The sequence below is a fragment of the Hippopotamus amphibius genome, chromosome 5 (assembly GCF_030028045.1).
Source record: "Hippopotamus amphibius kiboko isolate mHipAmp2 chromosome 5, mHipAmp2.hap2, whole genome shotgun sequence".
Classification (NCBI taxonomy): domain Eukaryota; kingdom Metazoa; phylum Chordata; class Mammalia; order Artiodactyla; family Hippopotamidae; genus Hippopotamus; species Hippopotamus amphibius.
In genome coordinates this window covers 94,086,045-94,109,309 of record NC_080190.1, presented here as the reverse complement: position 1 = coordinate 94,109,309, position 23,265 = coordinate 94,086,045, and the positions used below count along the sequence as shown (strand labels likewise).

General features: G+C 44.2%; 1 protein-coding gene across 12 annotated transcripts in view; it reads right to left on the bottom strand.

The window, feature by feature from the left end:
- SPIDR (scaffold protein involved in DNA repair) overlaps nt 1–23,265 on the bottom strand; it is a 337,463-nt gene that overhangs the window by 31,250 nt on the left and 282,948 nt on the right. For 10 of the 12 annotated variants that reach the window (XR_009053672.1, XM_057734363.1, XM_057734364.1 and 7 more), the window contains one exon: nt 9,787–9,927. The exons of the other annotated variants lie outside the window; for them this stretch is intronic. Coding sequence is in view for 9 of the 10 variants with exons in the window: in XM_057734363.1 (XP_057590346.1) it covers nt 9,787–9,927 (141 nt within the window). In the remaining variant the exon portion in view is untranslated. The remainder of the gene's footprint in view (nt 1–9,786; nt 9,928–23,265) is intronic. 12 annotated transcript variants of the gene reach the window in all.

Here is a 23,265-nt window from a genome sequence, read left to right as displayed (position 1 = left end):
CAGTATTATTATTTATGAGAGCCAGAAGGTCATGTGGAAACAACTTAAATGTCCATCAACTGATGAAGGGATAAATAAGTCTGGTACATTCATATAACAGAGTACCAGACACCCATAAAAAGGAATGAAGTACTGACACCTGATACAACATGGATGAACCTCAAAAACATGATGCTCAGTGGAAGAAGCCAAGATGGTTCCTTTACACAAAATGTCCAATATATGCAAATTCACAGGGACAGAGAACAGATCAGCAGTTGCCAGGGGTCGGAGGGTGGGAGGGACTGCTCATGGGGATAGCGTTTCTTTTGGGGGTGATAAAACTGTTCCTGAATTAGACAGTGATGGCATGTGAACTGGGCATTCTGACCTCAGACACAACCCTCTGCGAAGAATATCCCACAAATACCTTACAGATGTAAAGGTAACATTTTCCAAGGCTAGTTCAATGAATTTCAGGACAAGGCTGGTCTCATGTCCCGGGTGGTCGTTATCACTTCAGAAATGTCACAGGATCTACCCACCAGTGTGGAGGCAGGAACATTTCACAACCTACACAAAATCTGTCAGCCCAGATCTTTTGATAGATGCATACCCTTTTCACCAAACATGATTACCAGTGCGCTCTGACACTTGAAACAAACTTGCCTTTCCTCACAGTCTATTCTATTACCATAAATTCACATATCAAGGAACCTCCCTTCATATACTCTTCCAAAAACAGCCTGCTGCTCCCATTGGGATAGTCTACATTGGCATGAGGAGTGAATCAGCAAAACCCTCTACCAAGTGACAGGGCTTTGAGGATGTACACAAAATGGTAACCCTATAAAGAAAACCATGGAGGAAATCAGAGGACTGCAGTGATCCTGGGGGTATGGGGCACCACCGGGAGGGACATGCTGGGGGTGACGCCTGGATGCCCAGCACATTTTGTTCCTTGAACTTGGCGATGGCAGCACAGGTGCCCCTACAATCGTTCACCACAGTCTGCAATTAGGCATCACTCACACGTCTGTCATGCTTCCCCATAAATGAGGCGAACTTAAAAGATCATAAAGGAGGAGACAGATGTGTCTGTTGCTGGGAAGTGGCAGAAACTGGAAAGGGACACCCTCAGAAACAACGTGGGAAAATCAACCATTCTTCGTTTTATAGACACGTTTACACTCATGGAGAAAGATGTGGAATGAACACCCAGCGAAACGGAGATTATTAAATTTCCTTTACTCTTTGTATTAACTATTTTTACAGCAACAAATAGTGAAGATGACCTTTCTTAAAAGTCATATTTTCATTAATACGTGTCTAAGTAAACAGAAAAAAAAAAAAAGTGCCAAACTAACCCTGAAGCCTTCAGTGTGATTATTTACCAGGATCTGATGCTTCTCCGGACCTCTGCAGACAATCTCCGCGCAGGTGGCTCGCTGCTGCTGTTCAATAAAAACAATGGAAACCACCAAGAATCTAAATTCACATCAACACCCCTGACAAGAAATGGTCAGATTCTGACTTGAGGGCCAGGGATTATAACTATGAAGCAAATGGGAAATTTACAGAAGTAAATTCTCTAAAACTGGATGCAATTATGCGTTGGCTGAAGCACTGAAGATGCAGGCGCTGGAATCTTTATGCGTCGGCTGAAGCACTGAAGATGCAGGCGCTGGAATCTGATGGACCGGGCGCCAGGCCCACCTCATAGATGTGCAGCCAAGTTATTACTTAGTCTCAGGAGCTTCAGGGTCTTTATTTAAAAACACAGTAACATGACCTACTTTGCCAGCTAGCTGCAGAGTTGAAGGAAAGGGAAGAGGGCCTATAGTGACAGTGAAACTTTTCTTTCCACGTCTCTGTCCTGTATGAAAAGACAGGCATTTCACTGGCAAACTTACAAAGATTTAAGAGTGTTGTACCTAAAATTAAAATGTGTAAGATTCTCCAAATTTGGGAAGGCACTTAATGAAAGCATAATTAAATTATTTGTATTTCATCTTTGAGATGAACAAGGAACATCCTACTTAGCTTCTGAATCACATGACCCAGTGCCCCCACAATAACAGCTACTGCCACAGGCTATGACCCTGGGAGAGGGAGGGAAAAACCGCACTGACGTGTGAAATGTTCATAACAGCCATTAGTCCTCAGTGATCCTCTTCCAGCCACGTAGCCCTGGGAGCTGCGGGGGGGTGGGCTATGGTGGCCTGACCCACCACCTCCCGATTCTGAACAGAACAACTCCACGTGGACTTATTACTGACACAGAGCTTCCTCTTTGGATTTCTATTTTTTAAAACTTCAAAAGTTTTAAAAACTACTGCTCCCTTACTGGTAGATAATTATGATTTTTGTGAGAACACTGTGGGGAGAGGGAGAGTATTGAGATTTGTAAGAGAAAGAATGAATGAAAAAAACAAAAAACAAAAAACCCCGCCCATTTGCTGTCAGGTAAATTCACCAGATAAATTACTAACCCTGGAGGGACAGGGAGCGGTTGTGTTTATGTTCTTGTATCAGCTGATCTTTCTTCCGGTTTCTCTGACCCCTGTTTTAACTAAATCTCTCTGTGCTTTTACCTCCACTGGCTTCATCACCCATTCTCTCCCATTATCATTAGATAATTGACAAGGCCAGCAATTTCCAACTGGATTTACTTTCCTGGAAAAAAATGGAACACTTCCAACTTCTAGTTATCATTCTTCTTAATTACTCATCTTTCTCTTCCCACTTTGTTAGTAAAAACAAGACAAGAAAGACTTAGATCAATGTTGGCCAGAGTTCTACTTTTTAGTTAATTAGAAAAGAGAAAAAAAGGAGGACGAGGAAGAACCACTACTTCTATGGAGTTTTAAGGTGTGCAGAACCACTTTCGTGTGTGAGCTCATTAAATCACCCAACTCCTGGGAGAGGCAGGGTGACTGAGGGGGGTCAGGTTCCATCTCAGCAACAGACACACTAAAATGCAACTCAGAGACAGTAGTTCGGAGGCCCACGCTGTTCCCCTGCTGCCTCCGCTTAGCGATCAGTGACACTCCCTCCCAAAGCTTTGGTTCTGCTTCTTAACAGCAAGTCACCTTGCAGCAGCCAGGCCGATACAGCCAAATCACTCAAGTGAACTGCATTCTACTCTGTTCCTCAGTCACTGGGGGGGCAGGTGGTGGAGCAAGAGGGGAAGACCTGAGCCACTTCAGGGATTGCTATTAAAAGAATGTTTATGTGGCCAAGAACGACTGTGACAGTTTGCTTTGGTTCAGACTTCATCATTTCTTAGTCAGGATTTTACTGAGCGCTCTATTAACTGCTATGGAGGACACGAGGACAAAAAACACCTGGCTCCAGCATGACAGTCTATTTTTGGTCAAAAGATAACAGGAGTGAACTTAGGGGTGGGAACGTGATCTTCCATGGGTGTCTGTCTAGCAACTGGATGAACCTACAAGTCACACCCTGAAGGCGTTCTCGTCAAAGTCCCACCCACCCCAGCAAAAATCTTCTCAGACTGGCAGTGCTTCCCTGCTGGAAGGTCAGCTCTCTGCAGACTGGACTGTGACTTCATTGCTGCATCCACACTCAGGTGCCATGTTAACGAATGACTGATGGAGAGAGGCATGCAAAGGACCAGTCAGAGCACAACTTCTTTATCTAACTGACGACAGGGGGAATTTATTTTTATTGGATAGTTTTTGGAAACACTATTAGGGCAGTAATCTTGACAATGGTTATTGCTTGGCCTACACAGTTCAAACAACTGTTTCAGGTGGTTTGTGGTTCTCTCTCCTCCTCTTCCTGTGATCAGCCTGGTGGGTGTGCTGAGCCTTTCTGTGTCTGCTGGGTTTCCCCTTTGTCAATGTCTCTACCACTGATTAGGTAGATAGATGTACAATAGTTTTCTCTGCTTAAGGATTGTTCATTGAACAATAAAGGTAATGACTGATTTAGAGGGGTACCCATCTTGCTAAACAAATCTGTCCTATATTTCCCCAAAATAACCTTTACAGTTAATGTTAAATAACTGGCATTTCTTTTCTGAGCCCCTATTCCCTAGCTGGGTCTTTTTGAGATATGTGAAATTATGCCCAGATGTTCCATTTAGAAGCTACTCTTCTCCAGCTGGACTTATGAAACATCTGTGGCTATTTTCATAACTCAGTGTAAACACTTTTTAGGCAATCAGTTCATTCCCCCCCCTTTAAAAGACTGAGATGAAATTCACACAACGTAAAACTAACCATTTAAAAATGCACAGTTCAGCAGCATTTAGCACATCCACAACGTTGTCTAGTCCCAGAATGTAGTCATCTCCCCACCAGACCCTGTGCCCAGCAGCGGTCACTCCCTGCTCGCCTCCTCCTGGTGACCACCAACTTGTGTTCTGTCACCATGGGTTTGTCTATTCTGTTTGTTTCACATAAACGGGATCCTACAACATGTGGCCTTTTGTGTGGGCTTCTTTCACTCAGCATTATGTTTTATACCGGTCACGGCTTTGTTCCATTCGGCCAGTTCTTTGAGCATCCTTGGTTTCAGGATCTAGTACATTCTCTTTCAGTGACATTTTACTCCCCTGCCATTAACTTGGGTGGTGAACCTACTACAAACAATTTTACTTTTCAAAATGATGAAAGAAATCTTACGTATATTCCTTAAAGGAAGACTTCCAACCACAGCAACGAGCAGAGAGATTCTGGACCTCAAACCCCAAGGAAAGCATGTCTCTTTAAGAGGCAACCTTTTTGCAGAGGGGAAATCAAAGGAAGGAAGTTGCCACTGAAGTTTCTTCCCAGGAGAACTCTCACCACTGCTGACTTCCTGTTAAAGGAGCATCCGAGGCGGTTCCTCAGCAATGACCCCAACCCAGACCCGTTGACTAGTGCTGGACGATTCCTGAAAACCCCCTCTGCTGCACTCGGGTCACACAGGGTCTCCCAGGGGACCGACGCTCTGGTACCCAGAGTCACAGCAGGGCCTGACCTCTGGCCAGTCACCCTCCATAAGATGGGATCTCATCCTTGATAAAGTGCTTTCACAACAACCTCAGACATGTCCCCCTGGACTTAGTGAGGGGACCCAGGATCTGAGTCAAGGTGCACAGAGGGTGTGGTCCTCACCTGCACCGGACACTGGTCTTGGGACCAATTCAATCTCCATTCTTCCCACTAAAACTTAGCACCAATAATTACTGCTACGAAAGTAGAAGTGTACACATCAAATCTTGTTGAGGAAAATCTAAGATGAACCCAAGCAAACAACTGATGTCCATTCCACACATACTTACTATGAGCGTCCCATGTGTCAGGAATTGAGCCACGTACAGGAAACACGCTGGTGAGCGAGGAACAGAGCTGAAGGTGGGCAGCCCAGCCGGAAACACTGGCCACGAGCATGCTAATCCACAATGGTCTACACCATGCAAAGGGGCGTGAGAGGGACAAGACCAGGTCTTTACGTCAAGAAGCCACTGGGACTCAGACCCAGGCAGCCAGGACATGGCACATGCCAGCTGGGGGAGCCATCCCAGGGCTCCTCAGACAAGTGTTGATGTTTGCCTATTATTCCTAAGATGTCACTCAAATTCGCATTAGAATATACCCCCTCTGGTGGGACACAGGTGGTGAGAATCCCACACAGCCCTGAGCACTGGACCAGAAGTAGCTACTGTAGGAGACAAAGGCGTCTTAGGTCTCAGGAGACCAGACGTGAGAGCAGGAGGGGCTTAAGTACCCAGGAGAATGGGAGGGTGCTCTGGGCCCAGGGACCAGACTAACAGCCCTAAGGGCAGCGGGCTGGGGAGTGGCATGGGGGCTTCAAGGGCCTTCTGTATCCTGACCATGGGGTTAGTTTGTGAGCATGCTAAGTCTGGCTTCTAATTTAAAGTTCATAGATACTTATACTGTTACTTTTAAAACAAAAGTTGGCATTTAAACAATAACTATTAATCGGACCATTCTCTGAAATACACCTACCCCCTAAAACATGTTCAACCCCTCACTGTATCCTCAAAGCTGCCCAGACGGCCCCTGCCAGGGGATGAGTGGAAGGCAAGACCAGGGGGCGTGTCCTGTTCTCTCCAGGGCTCCCAAATCTGAACCCGCCCTCTGAGCCAGGGCAGGGCTGCTCTGCACCCGGCACCCCTGGGTGGTATCCCTCGGGACCTCCTCCTGGCTCTCCTGCTGGTCCATGAGCTCTGGGAGGAAGGGGGCTACTTTATACTCCTGGCATCGCCTCAGCTCCCAAGAGAGCTGCCTCCCCACCCCCCACCCCATAGCTACTGGAAGTTAAAAATCAGTGGTACCAGGTTCTTCCTTCTGCTGCCCTAAACTACTGCAGAAGTTTCCAAATCTGCACCCCTGCCCCAATCTCTCCCTCTATTTCAAATCTACTAAAAGTACAAGAGTAGAATAATCTTAACTCCATTTTCATTTTTATTACCTCTTCTTTTCTTCTCTCAAAAACTCCTAGGGGACCTAATTTTCTCTTGGATCAATGCAGAATCCCTAATACTAGGATTTAAGGCTTTATCTAGTTTACTTTTTATTTCAATATATTCTGGTTTAGGATAAATCCCCAAAATCTAGTACAGTGGCAACCAGCCAGGGGCATAGCACAAAGAGATACTAAATATTTAAAGAATAAATGAGTGACTCACAGTTTCTCCTATCCTAATCCTGCTTTTATGTCTTCACAGATCCTACAAATTTGAGGAGAAATTTTCTTTCTGCAAGACCAAGATGTTTAAACATTCTTCTCACTCACTGCTTTCAGGAAACCTTCTGAGCCTAGCCACCTAAGATCCCATCACTTAAAGCAACAACCACCCAATCCTTGGGCAGGTCTAGTCTTCACTTCAAAGGGAGGCAATTCAAGGTCAAAGATCATGTTAGTTGTTTCTCTGTCATTCTCAGAACTCAGGTAGACCCATCTGTATACAATGAGTGCTGTCTAAATACTCTGCAATAGTCTTCTCCATTACGTTACTCTTAAAGGGCCATTTGAGAGATCTAAATAAAATAGTAACATAAATTAATAATGTATTTTAGACAAACTAGTGACTTTTTCTTTAACAAGTTGGGACATAAGTATTACCAGGATTTTGAACTGAAAGAGGTTCCTCTCCTCCACAAAAGATTTGCTAACTATATTTTCCATACTTATAGGGTTAACATATTTCAGAAAATTTTTTCCCTCTGTATTGCCCTATCTCATAAAAATAAGAGCACATAATAATCAGCAATAAAAAGATAAAGCTCATACACAGACGTATGACACCAAAGTAAAGTGAGTTTTCAGCCTGTGTGACCTCTAAACTGTTGCGGAGGCCACCTGGGAGGACAAAGCTCAGGGACACGCCTCAGTCCCTGGACAAGCATCCTGGAGTCCTACAGGAGGGGAGGAGAGCCAAGGGGAGGCACATGCCTCGGCAGTGTTGTTTTAAAATGGTCTTTTCCTTTACATCCAGACTATCTTCCTGACTCTTCTCACTTTAACAAGTCAGTACGCACACACACTCCAAAAAGGGGTCAGCGAAATGCAGACGACATGACAGCTGTTTTTCTGCAACTGTTCCCGAGGAGGCAGGTGAACAGGGTGGGGCGCCCTGCCCAGGGGCCCAGCCCCAAGGCCGTGAGTCCACCCAAAGCATCGCAGGGAGCAGTGATTTTCCGTCACTATGACTGCGGACCAGATGAAACTTGAGAGCTAAGATTTAAAAGATTTCATGACGTAGCCCAAACATAAAACTATCTCGCAACTGGCAAAAAAGTAATTTTCTATATTAGATACTGGAATTATATAATTATAATTAATCATTTTAGCTTGAATTCTGGGAACTAAGTGTATTTTGTTAAGGTTTATGAGAGTTACTATGAAACACAACAGTTTGGGGGAAAGAAAAAAGAGACAGTTTGTGTTTACCGGGCCATGGATGGATGACTGAGAGTGGATGATGTCACTGATTTGTAATTATAACATTCAGCATTCCGAAACTATTTAATAATTTGTTTTGAGAAAATACAGCTTCCAAAAGAACAAAAAGATAATCTAAATATTTATGTGGATGGTTGCATGCCAAAATAAAGTTAAATACGTAGGATAAAGAAATTAATTCCAACCTAAAAAAGAATCAAATATTTAGGCAAATTTTAGTCCAACTTAAAAAATGAATGAGTTCAAAAAGTTTGTCTGTTAAATGAATTATTTAGAATACTCAGTGTATTTCCCATGGAAAAAACATTTCCTAGGGCAGTGTTGTAGACAGTAGTAAGGCTTGCAGTATAACCCACAAAAACCTGATTTAAGTATTAGGTACACATATGGCTGTATAGCATCATTATAGAGCAAGGGCCCTGGGCCTCAGTCCTGGCTCTGTCAGTCCCCAGGAGTATTTCCCTGGAGTTGGGTCCCACAGTCGCCAGCAGGAAGTGCGTCCCCAGGAGTGGCCTCCTCTGACCTGCAGGACACCAGGACACCTGCCAGCTGGAGGAGCTCACTGAGGCACCTGTGACAGGGAGCCCCCTATACCCTGGCGTGCTCAGGTGGGAGGCTGGTGCAGAGTGCACATCAGCGTGGTCTACATGGTCCTAGTGGAGTTAATGCCAATGTCAGGGCAGCACCTCACTTAGCACAACTACATACAGTCTTTCCAGATGCTTGTGATTCTGAAACTGAAGACTAAATGGGGTTCAGCCTTCATAAGGATAAGGTTCATGTGACCCCATTAAGATTTCCAAATATCTGGGCAGCTCCCTCCCTAATCTATAAGGCAATCCCACTATAATATAGCCACCCTTCTGTGAGCAAAAGGAAGCATTACAATACAAGTGCACATGACTTAACACGGGGCTCACAGGGGATCCATCCTCCAGGAAAACAGGGTCCTGGGTGGAGCCACCACTCAGCTGCACGGTGCCACGTGCAAGACAGACAAGGCACAGAGCTGAGGCCGGGGAAGCAGACTGCAGACAGAGGGTCAGTCAGGAGAAATGCTTGGCAGTGCTCACAGTTTAGAAAGACCAAGGCTGGAAAGGTCGTCATGCAGACCACTGGAGCAGGCTACAAATCTGCTTCCAAATTGGAACAGCATATATGTATAATGGGGTTCTTCCTCCCTCAGATACTGTTATAAGCTCAGATATTACTATAATTAAAACATTAACATCAAGGCAGCTAAAATGACACACTATTTGAGGAAAGAGGCTACGGATGAGAAAAACCCAAATTCACGGTTTACACTAATTCTCTATATGACTGGAGAGCTCCATTAAAAATGTTTCTTCTTTTCCTTAATTCATAGATTAAGATAATTACTGGAATGTAACAACCCACACTGGGGCTAGATCTATGTACCATCCCCACCCAAAACAACATCTAGGATGAGGTGCCTCGAAACTTGGCAGAAAACAAGCTTTCTTTCTATGGAAAGCAAAAAACGTGACAAATTGAGAGTTTTGCTTAAAGCTTATAAAATGCCTTTTCACTAGGTTATATTTTCCTTATATAAACTGATTCATGCAAAGCTGCCTTATTAGTATAGGTAAGGAACGATAAAGAGCACACTTTATAATTAAAACACATATAACATTTTAATCCTAATTTTAATAAAACTGTGAATCACTAAACCTGCCTAATTATTTTTGTTGTCAATTATAATTTTCCTCCCAGAAGTACTTTATGGGCTCCACCCAACTCCTGGCCTTGTTTTAGAGGCAAACTCTAGGGTCCCAGTGTATTGTCTTTAAAAATAAAATTACAGATGTTACTGTAGCAAACTGGATGCTACTGCGGTGTCCTCACCTTCCTCGGGTGACCTTCTGCAGAATCTTCATTCCCGCCAGCCTGCAGGACTTGCCCTCCAACTCCCTGTCCTTCAGGACAGTGCCCTCCAAGTGCACCTCACTGAAGAGTCCAAGGGCATCTTGCACGAGAAGGCAGACTCTACAAAAAAGGATCCACATGTGTTCTTTTAGGAGACAGTTTTTGATTCAGTACAGAGAGCAGAATTTCCTTCTCTTTCACTAGAAATCCACTGTAGTCTTCTTCCTAAATGGGTGAATCAGGGTAAATGATATTCAGCTGAAACACGCACTTCTTAGACTTGTACTTGCAGGAAGTGATCTCGGGCGGGCACAAGGAGTCAGTCCTACCTTTGGGGGGCACTTGGGCCAGTTTTTAGAACACCATTCTCTCTATACAGCTCTTGCACATCCTTCGTCAAGTCTATGCCTAGACTGCTTATGATTTTGTTTGCTGTTTTAGATGGTGTTTTTCCTTGTGGCTGTGTGTGGCTGATGCATGGGAAATACAATTGATATCTGTGTACTCAACTTCTGTAGTCCATCAATCTTAATAGAGTTTATTGTTTGTAATACTTTTAATGAGGTTTATGTAATTGTTTCAATATGTACATAATGAAAGCTTTGCTTCTGCCTCCCAGTCCTCGTGCTATTTATTATCTTTTCTGACTGCAGTTTAGAGCCTTCAGCACGACACTGGAGATACTGGGCAGCCTCACCTTGCTCTTGGTTTTAAAGAAAATATCTTCAATGTTTTACAATTAAGAATGATGTTTTTTATAGGCTTTTTTTGGTGACAGATATCCTTCCTCAGGGTAAAGATTTCTAGTTTGCAGAGAAATTTTTAAAATCATGAATGGGTCTTACAGCTTATAAAATGCATTTTCTGTATTAAAAAGATTGTATGTTTTCATTTTCTTTGCTAATGTGGTAAATGACATTTACAGTTTTCCAAGTGTTAAAACAATGTTTTACTCTTGAGAAAGAGGCAAGATTCTATCTGCTATGTTTTAAGATTTTTGTTAACTATACCCATGAGTGATACAGCCCTTTAATTTTATTTCTCAGATTTGGCATCAAGATTATTTATATCAGCTTCATATAATGAGTTGAGAGGGATTCCTTTTTTATTTGAAAAATTTGTGTAACATTTGAATCATGTGTTTTTTGACAGTTTGAAAGGATTTAGTAATAAAATGACTTGGCTACTGTGCTTTCTTTACCTGGGAAGATTTTAACTCTCAACTCAATTTCTTGAATAATAATTGGACTATTTGGGCTTTCTAATTTTTTTCTTGAGGCATTTTGGTAAGTTATATTTTTCTAGGGATTTGTCCATTTTGTTCACATTTTCAAATGTATTAGCATAAAGTTGGGACAATAATCTTACCATGCCTCTAATCCCTGATGGAGTCGATGCTCTTATTTTCCCTTTTTAGTATTGCTTGTTTGTATCTTTTCTTTTCACTGAATTATTATAAATCACTTCAAAGAACCAACTCTTGGCTGTGTTTACTCACTGTTTGTTTATTTCATTAATTTCTACTCATTTTATAATCTCCTCTCTTCTACTTTCTTTGTATTTATTCTATTATTTTTAAATTATTTTTTATGTTAGAGGCTTAGCTCATTAATTTTGAGCCTCCCTTCTTTCTAAAATGATCTTAGACTATAAAATTTCTTCTAAATATTGAATTAATGGCATCACAAAAATTCTGATATTTAGTATTTTTATTATTATTCATCATCAGTTCAAGGTATTTTTAAATTTCCATTTTTATTTCTTCTTTGATCCAGGAATTATTTGGAAGTATTTAAGATTTTTTTCTATAAGGATTTAAAATGCACACATTTTTGTTATTAACTCTAATTGCACTAAGGTGAGAGAATATGCTCTCTGATAATGCTTCTCGTACATGTGTAGAGACTTGCTTTATGGGCTAGCACATAATCCATTTTTATGACAGTTTCAATTGAGAAGAAAGCACACGCTCTAGTTGTTAAACAGCGTTTTGTATGTGATCTGTAAGTCAAGTTACGTGTATTTTTTGAGTCTTCTGTACCTTCACTAACTTCTTTGTCTGCTTTACTGACTGGTTATTGCACTAGTTATCTCTTGCTGCATAACAAGTCATTCCACAAATTAGAAGCTTAAGATAATAAACATTAATTGTGTACAGTGTGTGTGGGTCAGAAGTGTATTGTCCTGACGGCAGTTGGTCGGTGCCAAGCCCTGTCCTACTGGCGTCTTATCCTCAGCTGCCTCTGAGAGCCCGGCTGATCTCACCCTCACTCAGCATAGAGAGGACTGGAGATCACGAAGTTTTAGTGTCTTGCCCAAGACCATACAACGTTACATAAGAAAACCCTAACAATAAGATAAAATGAATACATATACATATTTAACATAAACCTCTTTTTAAATGTACAAAAGTGGGGGATTGCCCGGCTAAGAAATTAGCCAGAAATGGAGCTGAACCTCCATTATATTTCAAGAGCGGTGAACCTTATGTACACATGGTGGTCGTTAGCAACAAAGAAGAGACCGTCAGGCCACAGCAGCATATGGGCTCAGAGAACTCTGTGCTGATGGACGGCCCTGCACCTCCTGTGGCAGCCACAAGGGCTACAGAGTACTTCGAATGTGGCTAAAGTGGGTGCGGAATTGAATTCAATGTAAATAATCACACGTGGCCAGTGGCTACCCTATTGGACAGCACAGTCTAAAGGCATAAGCAGGACTTCCCTGGTGGTGCAGTGGTTAAGAATCTGTCTGCCAATACAGGGGACATGGGTTCCAGCCCTGGTCTGGGAAGATCCCACACGCTGCAGAGCAACTAAGCCCATGTGCGACAACTACTAAACCTGTGCTCTAGAGCCCGAGAGCCACAACTACTGAGCCCACGCACCACAACCACAGAAGCTCGAGCACCTAGAGGCCGTGCTCCACAACAAGAGAAGCCGCTGCAATGAGAAGCCTGCTCACCGCAACAAAGAGTAGACCCCACTCACTGCAACTATAAAAAGCCCGCGTGCAGCAATGAAGACCCATCACAGCCAAAAAATAAAAATAAAATAAATTTATAAAAAATAAAATAAAATAAAAATAAAGGCATAAGAATCAGAGGAACCAAAAAAACTGTAAATACTTAACAATCGGTTAATCAACCTTTCAAAGAGCAGCAAATAAAAAGTGAAAGCATAAGTGAACAAGAGGTAACCTTCTATTTAAAACATTTCAAATCATGTTTTATCAAACACTAACATTCAAAGATATTAATAGCTATTCCTTGAAAATCATCACCAAAATGTTGCTAGCAATAATTTTGCTAAAATTTATTTTATCAGATCTATGGAGAAACAAATATATCAAAGTCACTTATAATTATCACTGTGTTCAACTCTCCTTGCAATATGATATTTTTTTTTTATTATTATTTTATTTTATTTTTTTTTGGGGGTACACCAGGTTCAATCAACTGTTTTTATACACATATCCCCATATTCCCTCCCTTCCTTGACGCCCCCCCCTCGATTCCCCCCCACCCTCCCTGCCCCAGTCCTCTAAGGCATCTTCCATCCTCGAGTTGGACTCCCTTTGTTATACAACAACTTCCCACTGACTATTTTACAGTTGGTAGTATATATATGTCTGTACTACTCTCCCGCTTCTTCTCAGTTTCCCCTTCACCCCCCGCCCCCTCCCATACCTCGAGTTCTCCAGTCCATTCCCTGTATCTGCTTCCCTGTTCTTGTCACTGAGTTCATCAGTACCATTTTTAGATTCCGTATATGTGAGTTAGCATACAATATTTGTCTTTCTCTTTCTGACTTACTTCACTCTGTATGACAGATTGTAGTTCTATCCACCTCATTACATATAGCTCCATCTCATCCCTTTTTATAGCTGAGTAATATTCCATTGTATATATATGCCACATCTTCTGTATCCATTCATTTGTTGATGGGCATTTAGGTTGCTTCCATGTCCTGGCTGCAATATGATATTTTACATCCCGGAATATTAGGAAATATCCCTGACTGTTCACCTGATGCACATATGGTTTTAGTCTGTTCAGGAGCGATATTTAGCAGATGGTACCCAGAAGGATGTCCTATCTAGCTTAAAGATACTAGTCTTAACGTTTCTACACGTGTGACATTATTTAATACGCTGTGGCTATAAGACATTTATATAGTACAAACTCATTTCTCATGGTTGACTGGAAGAAGAAAATTTTCCACAAAAAGTAGGGTTCTGTGGCTTATAATCAGGTCTGGATCAAACACGTGAAAAGCTAATATATTTCAAAATGAAGATGAGCAACAGTGGTCCTTGCTTTTTACAAAAATGAGGAGCTGAGCTGCCTAAAGTGGAACAATTAATATTCAATCCTCCTGACTTAACCTCAGGGTTAAAAGTCAAAAAGAAAGTATGTTGTAAGCTATTTGTTTCTTCCAGAATTCCGAATATTGTCCCACTGCCTTCTGGCCTTCCACTGTTTCTAACGAGAAGTCTCTTGTTACACAAGCAGTCACTTGTCACTTGCTGGTTTCAAGACTTTACCTTTGGTTTTCAGCCTTTTGACTACGATGTATTTGGGTATGTCTCTCTTTAGGTTTATCCTACTAGAAGTTCACAGAGCTTCTTGGATGTGTAGATTAAAGTTTTCCAGTCCAATCTGAGCCATTTTCAGCCATTATTTCTCCAAATATTTTTTCTGTACCCTCCCCCACTCCCCTGCCCTTCTGGTACTCCCATTACATGTGTGTTGATGCATTTAATGGTGTTGCACATTTCTGAGGTTCTGTTTCCTTTTCTTCATTCTTTCCCCCCCTTAGAATATTTGTCATTTGTGAGATTTCCATAACTGTGCAGAGATTATCATGGTTATGTTTTAATTCTTCATAAAGACTGAGTTATTAAAAAGTCTTCACAAGTATTTTTTAATCTCTAAAATACTCTGCAGTCTTCAATTTGAGATTAAGTTTTGACATCCTATTGAAATTACAAAACTCTTTTCCTGGGGAAGAGCTTTAAGTTTGATAAAGGGCTTACAGATATGCAATGCTTCCCAAAGTCTGCGTGTCACATGCACAGGGGTTATGCTACTTTGTATGCTCCAATTTTGGTGTAAGTGCTGTCAGAGTGAGCACTTTTCTTTCTTCTTTCTTCCTTTTCTTCAGGCCATGCAAGCTCCATTATTCTAGATTCGAGTTCATGGATTCTTTCCCCTGCCAGCTCAAGTGTACTGTTGAGCCTATCTAGTCAATTTTTGATATCAGTTATTGTTCTTTACAACTTCAGAATTTCCATTTGGTTCTTTCCAGTTTGTGTCTTTTCACTGATATCCTCCTTTTGATCAGACACTGTCATCTACACACTGTAATGCGGAGACATGGCTCTCCTCTACTCTTCGGATATATTTAGAACAGCTGTTTTGAAATTTCTGTCTGCGAAGTTCAACATCTGGGCCCTTCAAAAGCAGTTTCTATCACCTGCTTTTTCCCCTGTGTATGGGTCATGGTTCCTGAGTCTTTGCACACCTTGCAGTTTTGGGCTGACAACTGGGTATCTTGGATAGTAAGCTGAGGCAACTCTGGATCCTGACTCCCCTCCCTCAGGGTTAGCGATGTCGTTTATTCACTTGTTCAGTGACCTGTCTGAAAAGCTTTTCCCCGCAGGCTGCAGTCTCTGATGGTCCTACTCATATTATCTTCTTGTTTTTATCTTTTCACATGGCTGCCTAGGGGCTGTCCCTAGGTCAGTGAAGCCTTTTATGAGTGAAAGGTTGTGCTCAAGCCCCCTTAGCCAGTCAGACTTACTCTTGCCACGGGACATGTGTGTCTCGGAGGTTGATCTCATAGTTCAAGGAGTGCAAGTATTTGCCCTCATCCCTCTCCTTTGGCCAGAGCTCACATGTCCCCTCCCTGATCACACCTGTAAGGGTGTGGCCTTGGGCAGGCCAGACAGCCAGACCTGTGTGTGATTTTATTTTAAAGTCTGGCTTCCCGAAGTTGCCCCTGGGTCAAAGCTGCCGACTGTACATGCACCGTGGTTGGAGGTGGTGCTGAGGCTTGTAGGGCAGTGAGGTTTGCACCCCACATCTTCCCATAGGGGCTCTGATTGCTCCTGAGAGCACACCCTTCCTGTCTCTCAAGATTGACTGTGATTCCAGGAGGGCTCTTGGCTGTCTCCTTTCCCTGATTCTCTCTGTTAAACTGCTTATTTCTTGGTCATTTGCTTGTTGATAAAGAGTCAGGAAATTACAAGTACTCTCTGATCTGCTCTCCACAAAGATTCCCATTATTTTCAACAACACTCCTGGGCATGGATAGAATTCTCCTACCATCTCATGAAGCCCTACAGACCTTGTCTTCTTCTCCATAATGTGTCTCCCTTTGGGCAGTGCCCCCTTTGCCTGGACAGCGCCTCTGCTCTAGAGTGGGTGCTGGGGTGGGGGGGGGTGCTGGTCTCCTGGGCCAGCCTCTCCGCGTGGTGCGTCCACCCTGTGGTAAGCTGGGGCAGGACAACTGGGCCAGTATTCCTGGCCCACCACACTTGGGGCAGAGCTTCTGCAACAGGGACCTAGAGATATGGGATGCTAGTGGATGACCCTCCTAGAGTGAAACTGCCCTGGACTGGGAGCTGAGGGGACGGGGCTATATTCTTGACTGTACTCCCTGGAGTAGACCTCAGAGGAGTAGTGGCTGGTGGGGTGGGGGTGGGGAGGTGGCAGGTGGGTCAGGGCTCAAGGGCCACAGGATCCCTGTTCTTACTGAGATTTATTAGATTTTCTTGAGTCCATGGATGGAATGTTTCCTTATTTGCTGTATGCCCTTCGGACAATTTCCAGAGGCTTCACATGATTGTTTTTTATACTTTTCTCCAGTTAAAATGTTTGTGTGCAAAGGAGAGAATCCACTGCATAGTTAGCATGTGCCGTGCAAGAAAATATAATAAGTTTTGAGAGTATTTGGAAACTCTGAGTTTGTAGACTTAAGTGTGAGTTGTTCTTTTCTTCTTAAAAGACATCTTGACTTACTTGAACACAAGAAATGAGCCAAGTACAAAATTACTGGGTCAGACACAGAAGCGCTTGATGCAGTGAGGCCTGGAGGGCTGCACAGCCACAAAATCAGCGTCACAAGATTCCCAACAACAAGGGCACACACGGGGTTGTCGACGTGCCCCAGAACAGTGCCCCGGCCTTTAGGGTGTCTATTTACATGCTAAACACAGCACGACTGCCACGGGCCCAGGCCTGTGCAGATGCCCTCTGCACCTCCCTAGGGAAAGGCCTGGCACAGGTAAACACACAATTACAGGCTGTGGGATTACAGGAGGGAAATAACAGAGCCTGCGAGAAAGCACTGGGGTGGGTGGAAGGGCCTGGCAGGTGGTCAGGGAAGGCTCCTTACAAGAGATGATTTTTTTTTTTTTAATAAATTTATTTATTTATTTATTGGCTGTGTTGGATCTTCGTTGCTGCACACAGGCTTTCTCTAGTTGCAGTGAGTGGGGGCTACTCTTCACTGTGGTGCGCGGGCTCCTCACTGCTGTGGCTTCTCTTGTTGCGGAGCACGGGCTCTAGGCACATGGGCTTCAGTAGTTGCGGCACGTGGGCTCAACAGTTGTGGCTCACGGGCTCTAGAGCACAGGCTCAATAGTTGTGGCACACGGGCTTAGTTGCTCTGCGGCATGTGGTATCTTCCTGGGCCAGGGATCGAACCTGTGTCCCCTGCATTGGCAGGTGGATTCTTAACCACTGCGCCACCTAGGAAGTCCCTACAAGAGATGATTTTTAAGGTGAGTCCTGCAGAAAGAGAAGCCAATCCTGCACAGGGCTGAGAGAAGCACAACAAACACAGAGCAGAGAGAGAGTAGAGAGCACAGCAAACCCAGAACCTGGGACAGCAACGAGTTTTTCCATGTTTCAGAAGTTGAAAGAAGGATGGAAAATAATATGAAAGAAAGAAAAAAGAAGATGGTAATAAGGGGAAAGAATATTTACTCTTTGGGTATTTCCATGCATTACTCTTAATTTAAAATCAAAGTTAGGACTTCCTAGGTGCCGCAGTGGTAAAGAATCCACCTGCCGATGCAGGGGACACGGGTTCGAGTCCCGCTCTGGGAAGATTCCACATGCCATGGAGCAACTAAGCCCGTGAGCCACAACTATTGAGCTTGTGCTCTAGAGCCCGTGAGCCACAACTATTGTGCCCATGTGCCACAACTACTGAAGCCCACGCGCCTAAGGCCTGTGCTCCACAACAAGAGAAGCCACTACAATGAGGAGCCCATGCACCACAATGAAGAGTAGCCCCTGCTCGCAGCAACTAGAGAAAGCCCGTGTGCAGCAACGAAGACCCAATGCAGCCAATAAATAAATAAAATAAATTAAAAAATAAAATAAATAAAATAAAATAAATAAAATCAAAGTTATATTTATGAAAAATTAAAAACTTGAGAGGCACTTGTAAAGGGGCAGAAACGGGGATAGGGAGGAGACAGAGGCATCACCCTGGCGGGACGCCTCTGGTGGTAGGTGTGGGGCAGGTGGCAAGGGGCCTGTGCCAGGCGGCACCCTGTGCGTGGGTGGAGGGGCTGGGCCATGACCCCTGCCCTGACCCCCAGCCCTCACACAAGTGCATCCTCTTGGCCTCGGTCAGCATGTGAGCCTGCGTGAGGGCAACATTTCAGGTCAGAGACTGAAGCACACCGTCTTGGGAGACGGATGAAAGACAGCAAGGGTCTACACTGGCCTGAGGTTTCTAGAGAGGTGAATGGAGTGGAGAATGAAGTGCAGCCTTGGGGACAGGCAGCCCAGACATGGGTCTCACTTCAGAGCAGAGTAGCTGGGAGGACCAGGACAGAGCCAACTGACATCGGACTCGGTGGAGGACGGGGCCCGCCGCAGGGTACGGATGGAGCGGGTGTGGAGGGCTGGGCCCGGCCTTGCTCCACCACCAGCCAGCTCCTGGCTGGCAGTCCTCTCTCTAGACTGGGGCTGTCTCTGGATGCTGCATCAGTTCTCTCGGCTGAGTCAGGGGAGATGGTTGTAGCTCCACATGGGAGGCACGCGGGCCCTGCCCTGAGGTAGGAACATGGCCGAGCCCAGGAGGACGCCCCGCTGACACAAGCACTGTCCCTGAGAAGCCCTGAAGTCCTGGATGAGCTTCAGTCTAGCCACATGGAGGCAAGGAGACCTGACATTTTAAGGTCATGTGAGGGGTTAGCACTCACAAGATGGAGCCTCGGTGGCGCTGGGAGTGTTCGTTCGGTCTCAGGCCAGGACACTGAGGACACCCAGTAACCCCCGCCCCCTCCCCCACGACAGGCAGCCTCGGGCTCTGGCTGCAGGTGACTTTCCAGACACGCTGAGCACTGGTGCTGGGAATCCCACACCTTGCGTGAGAGAGACGCTGCTGTTTTCAGAAGTGGTCAACTTAGATAATTGCTAGACCAGCACAGAGAACATGTCTCCAGGGAGGAAGGGGGATGTTCGTGGTTAGAGTAAGCGCTTCAGAACCACTTTCGCTCCATGAGACAGAGTCCGCCCTTCAAAACTCTTGCAGTAACGGTTTGGAAGGGAATGCCACTTACTTCAGATCAATGTGGCACCCATGTCTAGAACACTGACCTTCACCAGATAAAACCCCTCCACCACCTGCATGGTTTTAGCACATGGTGCTGGGTGGCAGTGGTGGCCTGGGAGGGACTGCATGAGGTCTGCTTCTGGGGGACACGGCTGGCTGCTGGCGGCCGCAGCTCTAGAACCCTTCCAAGTCAGGCAGTTTTATCTGCTTGGCACCCAGAGGAGAGCCTGCACCTAATCTGCACTCTCAATCGTGGTTCCCTTCACCCACCAGGCAAATCCACTTTGTTACGGATACAGGTAATAGATAAGAAGGTGGTTTTCTCCCGTCACACCACGTGTCAGCTCTCCTGAGCCCACAGGAGGCGTGTGCGCCTTTGTGAAAGGGCTGACCTGTGTGAAGGGGCTCAGAGGAAGGTGCCTGAAGCAGCAGAGGGCCCACTGCCACTGGAGTGGCGTCACTACTCCTAACACCAGCTAGGGATCGGCCTTGTGGCACTGTCCTCACTGCCCAGCTCCCCAGGTGTGTGGTAAGTAAAGCTCCCCTCTGGGTAAAGCAGTGGAGGATCACAAACACACCTGGTGTCCTCCACTCATCCAGGCCCAGAGCCCTTGGCTGCAGTGCCTCGACTACGTGCATTTCTGAGCCTTGAGGGTGAGGCTGGAAGAAATGACTTAAAACGGATGCCAAATGAAACCACACTCCACAGCACATGCCCAGCAACATAAAATAATACAGATAAGAGGTGCATGGTTCCATTCGGCCACATCACGATGGAAGTGTAAAGTCCATTGTGGAGTTAATGTTTGTCTTTAAGACAGGTTCTTTCTTTCTCTTACCAGCTGAACGCCTCATCATGCTAATCAAAGAATATTTTAAAAATTCTAAAAATGCATGTATTGTTAATCTGTGAAAGCAAGAAAACAAAGCACAAGGAATAAGGAAAACAAAACTTGATTCACAGAGGGGGTTTTAGCAAGACTGTAATTTAATTCTTCTTTAAAGCTTTAAATATCCCTTCCCAACTTTTCAAAACTATTTTTCCTTCTTTTCATTCACTGGCTAAATATCATAGATATATAGTTAAGAAAAGCAAGAGAGCAGCAGCGAACATGTGTGTGTGCGTGCACATGTGTGCGTGTGTCTGTGAATGCTTGTGTTCCAAGAGAGAAGCAGATGAAGTGACATGTGGGATGTTTACACGAGTCATGGAAGCAGTTCTGAGCAGTCCACCAAGAATTCCCGGAATCAGAGTCAGGCCTGGCTGTTTTATTCTAGGTCAGTGTCAACCGAAACAGCCTCTGAAGATCAACAAAGATCTTTCTCTCCACGTTATAATCCCTTACTAAGCCCCAAACTAAGGAAGAAACAGAAGAAATTCGAGGATGAAGTGAGGAAAAAAAGCAGGAGAGAGAGAAAGGGGAAGAGAGGCTGGGAGGGGAGTTTGGACTTGACCCCAAGGGGGAGGAGGAGGAAGAGCAGGGAGTGCAGAGGGGGCAGGGCCTTTCCCAGCCCCAAGCCGCACGCAGACGGGAAACCAGATACAGCAGGACACTGTGTCCTCCCTGAAAAACAAGCAGACCAAGCTCCTAAAGTAAACAGCTAACCCTGCTGTTTATCTTTTTAACATGAGATGTTAGCAGGATGATCTCTGCTGCACAGAAATGTGGTTTTTATTCATTAAAAAAATTGTATTTTCTCTCTGCTAAAATAAAAGTGTGACATGGAAACTTTCCAATACCAGTGAACAGGAAGAAATAACAATCTTTCTTTGCTAAAAGTAACTTAACTAAAGGATGGCAAAAAGCCTGAGAAAGGCCTTTTCTACACTTACACTTCCTCTTTATTTTTGGAAAATACTACATTGCTGAAATTAACCAAACAACAAACCCTGCTGCGAGCTTGGTCTTTAGGGAGGACACAAATAATACAGACATAATGGTGGCATCCTGAGCTCACACTGTAGTCACTGCTCCTGGAGATAAGACTTGACTGGGCCAAGACAGGTCAGAAGAGGACGTTTTATACATTCACACAAGTCTGCCTCCAGAACAAGTGTTCAGAGACACAGAGCTACTCTTACACATTTTTGTTAATTGAAATTTCGATGGAGGGACATGTAGATTCACATGCAGATGTGAGATTCACCACAGAGACCTCACACACTCTCCTCTTTCCCCCAGCGGTGCACTATGCCTGGCTGACAGCACTAAGACATCACGCCAGACACCTCACGGCTGCAGGGCACCACCTGGTTCAGGTCTCGCCCACCCCACTGGTGCTTGTGTGAGCATGTGTGGTGCTGTGAGGTTTTATCACCTGTGGAGGATCCTGTACCTTCACCACAAGGACCCATCAGGCTGCCTTCTATCACCCACCTCCCTCCGTCTTCCTACCCTCCATTCCCAGAATCAAGGAACTGCTAATCTGTCCTCCATTTCTAAAATTTGGCCACTTCGAAACGTTACAAAAATGGAGCCATGCAGTATACGGTCTTCGGGAATGAACCGTTCCCCTCCGCACAGTTCCCTGGTAATAATCAAGCTATTGTGTCTTTTATAACAGCTTTATTAAGACTTATTTTATATACCACAAAATTCACCCAAATAAAAATACTGTGGCAAAATACACATGAAATTTACAATTTCACCATTTTAAAGTGTACAATTCAGTGGCATTAATTACACGCACATGTTCTGCAACCACCAGCACAGAATATTTCCTCAAAAGGAATCCCCAACCTGTTATGCAGCCTCCCTGTTCTCCCCTCCCCCAAATACCTGGCAACACACCCATCTACCTTCTGCCTCTATAGATTTGCCTGTTCTGAATATTTCACATACGTGGAATCATGTGCATTGTGGCCTTCGAGACTGGCTTCTTTCACTCAGCGTAACATTCTCAAGTTGCATCCAGGTTGTAGCAGGTGTCAGTACTGCATTCCTGTTTGTTGCTGAATAATACTGCACAGCATGGGCATGTCACATTTTATCCATCCATCAGCAGATGAACATTGGGGTTGTTTCCACTTTTTTGCATTTATGAATAATACAGCTACGAATTATCAGTGCCAAAGCTACGCAGATGCACATTCTCAATTCTCTTGGATTTATACCTAGGAGTAGAATTGTGGGATCATATGGTAATGCTATGTTTTGCTTTTCCAGGAACTGCCAGGCTGTGCTCCAAAGTGGCTGCACCATTTTACCAGCCATCATGAGGGGCTCCAACTTCTCCACACCCTTGTCGACACTTATTATTGCCTGTCTTTTGTATTACAGCTCTCCCAGTGGGTGTGAGGTCGCAGCCACTGTGGTTGTGATTTGCGTTTTCCTGATGGCTAATGATGCTGATCACCAACTGATTCTTGGCCGTCTTCTTCGGAGAAATGTCCATTCAAATCCTCTATTTTTCATTTGGGTGATCTTTTTCATATTGAGTTGTATTAGTTTTTATATGTTCTAGATACAAGTCCCCTATCAGATATGTGATTTGCAAAAAGTTTCTCCTGTTCTCTGGGTTGTCGTTACTTTCTTGACAATGTCCTTTGAAGCATAGAAGCTTCTACTTTGATGAAGTCCCATTTATGGATTTGTTTTCTTTTGTTGTATATGCTTTTGGTGTCATATGTAAGAAACAACTGCCTAATATATATAGTTATGAAGATATATTCCTGTGTTTTCTTTTGGGTTTTATAGTTTTAGTTCTTACGTTTAGGCCTATGATCTATTTTGCATTAATTCCTGTGTCTGGTGTGAGGCAGGGGTCAACTTAACTCTTTTGTGTGGATACCCAAGTTGTCTCAGTGCTGTCTGTTGGAATTACCATTCCTTCCCAGTTGAAATGTCTGTCTCCCTGGTCAAAAATCAGTTGACCATAA